We start from the raw sequence: 5,185 nt of genomic DNA on the forward strand, positions 1-5,185 counted from the left end.
ATATATAAAACTTAAACTCATTTGCTTATCTTTTTCCTTGATGTTTTGTGTGGGAGGGAGATGGTTTGTGGGTGTGGCCTAGATTAAATGTGTAGTTAAGATGTCATTATAGCTTATCTAAAGGATCAAAGTCATCAAAACAAGGTTTAATCAGAGTACAAGGGTAATTTACTAACAGTTGTGTTAATTATACTAAACATTCATAATAACTCGATTTCGAATACACTTTTTTATATTTTAAAATTTCTAACATTAATTTATATTACGAAAATCCTACACTTACAAACACCCCCAATTTGACTCCTCTATTATCTCTAGTGGTGCATGGTAGCACCTTGTCAAGTCTTTTCAATAGTAGTAGTAATTACTACTACGTTCTAATTGTGATAATACTATGTATTAAAAGTCAAATAAGTACCAAAGTCACTAGGAAGTTGTATGCTTCTCTTTTGTACTTTTCAAAACTTTTGAAATCATTGAAGTTGGTCAGCAAACGTATACTTCCCAAATTTATCTATGATTTTTTTAGTGTTTGTGGCAATGGTCAAAGATCTATACTATGTTGTTTTATTGCTTCCATTAATTTAGAACCACTTGTATATGTAGTTTGAGAAATCTCTCTATATATATAGATATAGAATATTCTAGATCGATCACAGAAAAATCACAATTACTTACTTAACAATTAATTATAATATAATTCGTGAATATTTATATAATTAACCTCAACTTATTTGAGATTATGATGTACGTGTGGATGCACAATTTACCACTAGGTATATGCCTAATCAATGGATGTCTTCAATTAGGTTTTACACCTAAAGACTTTTGGAGCTAGAAAATTTAATTGAGAGTTAGGACAATAAACAAAATTAAAACTTATTGAATAATTAGAAATTTAAATTTATAAGTATGATATGATTTTAATTTGATTAAAAAGACTTTATGTCAATATCCTATCATAAGTAGACCACACCCACGTGATGACCTTGTGTATACATGAAAACGATATATTGCCCAACTTTCTAGTAGGCTCCTTTTAGTAATGAAAGTGAACTATATATGGGAGCCAAATTCCTAATCATTCTCCTCTCCTTATAATATATGACTCCCAAATTCTTGAATTTTTCATAAACTTTCTACTATATTATATTATTAATCAAAATGAATTTCTTGAGTTCTCAAACTCGAAAAATTCATTTAAAATGTCACAAGAAAAGGCTCAACCAAGATCAAGTGAGGCTCTTAGAGATTAGCTTTAGCTCCAATAACAAGCTTGATTCCGATAGAAAATCCCAACTTGCCCAGGAACTGGGTTTACCACCCAGGCAAGTCGCAATATGGTATCAAAACAAGCGAGCGCGATGGAAAAGTCAAAGCCTAGAGGTTGACTATAAGACCTTGCAACAAAGACTAGATAATGCCCTTGAGGATAATGAGAAGTTGAAATTGGAAGTTGAGAGGCTTAGAAAGGAGCTAAACAAAAATCAAGAAGTGTTGTTGGGATTCAACACCACAACTAATAATTATTCATCAATTTCAAGTTCATGTGATGAAGTTGGGAGTACTTCATGTTTGCAACTTCATGATCAATCCAAGCATAATCATCTTGATAAGGAGTTTTATGCTTGTTTAATTGGTGATGAAGGCCACTTTGGGACACATCATGATGGGCATAATTTCTTTGCTTCATCTTTGTCTTGATAAGCTACATATGTATATGGTAACTTATTAAGTCCAAAAAAATGAAGGATGTTTATGACTTTATGTGATATGTAGTTGTGTTTTCTTCTTCTTATATAATATTTTAAGATACGTTTTTTCATATTTAATTTATTACCCTTTTTTCTTGTACATACAAAAAATATTTGAGTTGGACAAACAAATAATTATGGCTAAAAGAGTTTCATATTATCTTGAATCTTGATGATTCTATTCCTGGATGAGCTCTATATACTCATATTTGACTATAAATTAATTGTTTGTGCTTTTATGTATGAAATAAATAATGAAGCTCCTAAAGTTACTCATACCTAAATTCATGTTGGTTTAATTTCATTCAAATTTTAGGTTGTTCATCTCATATTCGTTTATTCATTAAGAGAAATTCTTTTAAATAAATGTGATTTTATTCATTAATGTGGTAATTAAAATTTAAAACACTCCCTCCGTCCCTATAATTAGTTACTCCTATTTTGAACTCTAAAAAGTAACATTGGGCCATTATTTGTCAATGGGCCTAAGAACTCTTTTTCCTATTCGTTCTGTTTCTTTTTTTGGGAAAATTACGCGAATTAAACAAACATATATTAGTTAATTAGTTAATATAGCTATAATTTACTTTAATTATAATTCACGATCTACTTTTAGCTATAATTACGCGGCTCAGCCTTTTATTTTTTTATAATTCGCACGTTTGTATAATTCAGAATTTGTATAATTTTTGTATAATATAATGTGTATAACTGCTTACATAATTGTATAATTTGTTATTTCGATTTTATATAAAAATAACTGAATTATACAAATGAATGTACCCGCGAATTATACAAACATGTGAATTATACAAATCCGCAAATTATACAAATGAGGCCGCTAAAACTGTAGCTACAGCCCGTAAATACGCAAACTATATCTATGAATCATAATTAAGTTTATTATAATGGCTATTTGTGAAAATTCCTTTTTTTTATAACCATTTGTTCTTTGTTTAACGATTTTCTTTTGTTGAATACACTGGTTAATTATTGATATTAATTAGAATAATCATATGGGCATTCGAAAGAATTAAGTCCATGATTATCAGTGTATAAGGGGGTTAATTGATCACTTACTTCTTACTATTCTACTAATCATCTAATTAAGAGGAGTCTTTCACATTTTGCACGCTGACTATATTCTCTTTTGTGATTCATACTTTATTCTATTTTTTAAAATTTATAATTCAGATCCTAATTATCTCTTGAGTTTCTTATTAGAAAGGGATTGAAGAAACTGATCAGTGTATTTGCACAAAAATTATTCAAAAAATATATTAAGGATTGATCAAAGGGGCTAAATATTAATAGTCGTTTATACGTGTGATGTTATATATATATATATATATATATATATAATTGTCCAAATACCAATAAAGAATAAAATAACTAAATTTTTCTTCTAAAAATAAATCACAACAAATAATTTAACACACAAAAAAGTAAGCACGACACATTAACAGAATGACAGATACATACTAACTACTAGTTAAGTAATATAAATTAGATCTTCAATCACAATCATAGTCGGAACTCAAAATCCATTAATATTATTCATGTGATAACGCATACTCCCTCGGTCTCTATTTACTTTTTAAATTTTGACTTAATATACTTATTAAAAAGTAATGATTAGTATAATGAATTTAGCATCGTATTCATATTAATTGATAGAGTCTCAAATATATGTACTCTCTCTGTCCAACAATAATTGTTCACTATACTAAAAATAGTCGTACAACAATACTTGTCCAATTTAGAAAATCAAGAGATAATTTACCTTTTGTATCTATTTTACCCTCGCTATTAAATATTATTTATCATCTAACACAATTTTCAAAACATTAAATTTAATAAAGTCAAAGGATAATATAGTAATATCACTCCTATTATTTATTGTTTCTTAAGAAGTGTGTCAAATCAATAGTGGACAATTATTATCGGACATAATAATTACTACATTTTCCAAAAACCTAACTCAATGTTATTAAATTAAGGGTATAAGTGAAAAAAGAAAATTGTTCTTCCTTGATTTGTTAAAAATGACACATAAAAAGAGAAATCAATTAGGAAACATTTGACAAATAAATAGCGACCGGGGGAGTAGTTGACTAGAGAACTCCACTGTTTAATCTGTCACGACCCAAAAATTGATGTGATGGCACTCGTCTTATCCCATCAAGATAAGTCAGCCTAAAACTCAACTAATACAGTGAATGCGGAAGTAAAACGTGAATAAAAGTCTAATACTATAAAATATTACGGAAAACAAGGTCAACTTAATTAAACCCCCAAAACCTGGTTGTCACATGTACAAGCCTCTAAAATATTACAATTGATTCAAAAGAAAAACAAAAGTCTCAAATGACATTGTTTCTAGAATAGAACAAAATCATAAATAGGAGTAAGAAGATTCGTTGAAATGGCCAGCAGCTACCTCACAAACCTCCATAAGAAGGCTCAGATAAGGAGAAGAGAAAATATCACAAAGGTCCGGGATAGTAACCTACAAAAATGTAGAAGCAAGGGATGAGTATCAAACCACACGGTACTCAGCAAGTAAACTTCTAAACACAAGCTAACGGAATAAAATATGGGTACTCCTTACACACCAACCAAACCTCCACAACTACAACCTGCATAAAACCAGCCCAACCTAACAGTTCACAGTGTACATAGCACCCAGCTCAACAACAATCACTTTAACCAATTACATATCCTCAACAACAACTCAATATTCATCAATCACAACTTCCACAAAAAGAGCACTCGCAATATCAGCAACACACAAGATCAAGTTCATCTAATAGAGTTAAATCAATATCAAGTACTTTCCAACCACCAAATAAACACAAATCAGCAAGAATGAAGGATGTCATGGGATGGAATGCAATATGACACCATGAAATGAATGCCTACCAAGTACTCTCTCAACCGTATATACATGATACTTCTCGGAAATACATCGAGAGTTCATGACCCATGAGGGACTCGCGAGGTCCATATACCGACACGGACTATCTCCACGTGTTTGTGCGGACGATCTTAACGCACTATCATAAAATCAAACAATCCCCAGCACAGACGATCTCCACGTGCCCAACTTATAATCATAATCAATTTCTCACACGAACGATCTCCACGTGCCCAAAATATAATCATACTCGATCTCAACACAGACGATCTCCACGTGTTAGACCTTTACTCATACCCAAACTCATGTCAATGCATGTGCACAATATGATATCAATCAAAAGGGATGATGCAACATCTCAATAAATCAAATGTCGCTGTGACATATAATCACCTCAATTATCATAATTATAAGGGTTCAGTAAAGAACACAATCACACATAATAAATCAAGTCAATAATATATTAGCTAATGCCCATATGCTTTGACATTCTCAGATTACAATCTGCATTCTA

General features: G+C 30.6%; 1 protein-coding gene across 1 annotated transcript; it reads left to right on the plus strand.

The window, feature by feature from the left end:
* The first annotated feature begins 1,084 nt into the window (after nt 1-1,084).
* Nucleotides 1,085-1,832, plus strand: LOC102581508 (homeobox-leucine zipper protein ATHB-52-like). Its single transcript, XM_006364248.2, has one exon. The coding sequence runs from the start codon at nt 1,165-1,167 to the stop codon at nt 1,702-1,704; it is 540 nt and encodes a 179-aa protein (XP_006364310.1). The 5' UTR covers nt 1,085-1,164; the 3' UTR covers nt 1,705-1,832.
* The last annotated feature ends 3,353 nt before the right edge of the window (nt 1,833-5,185 follow it).

This window comes from Solanum tuberosum, unplaced genomic scaffold (genome assembly GCF_000226075.1).
Source record: "Solanum tuberosum cultivar DM 1-3 516 R44 unplaced genomic scaffold, SolTub_3.0 scf00476, whole genome shotgun sequence".
NCBI lineage: Eukaryota > Viridiplantae > Streptophyta > Magnoliopsida > Solanales > Solanaceae > Solanum > Solanum tuberosum.

What these genes read in the sequence shown, in the direction of transcription:
- LOC102581508 (XM_006364248.2), top strand. Translation starts at nt 1,165, where the DNA reads ATGAATTTCTTGAGTTCTCAAACTCGAAAAATTCATTTAAAATGTCAC.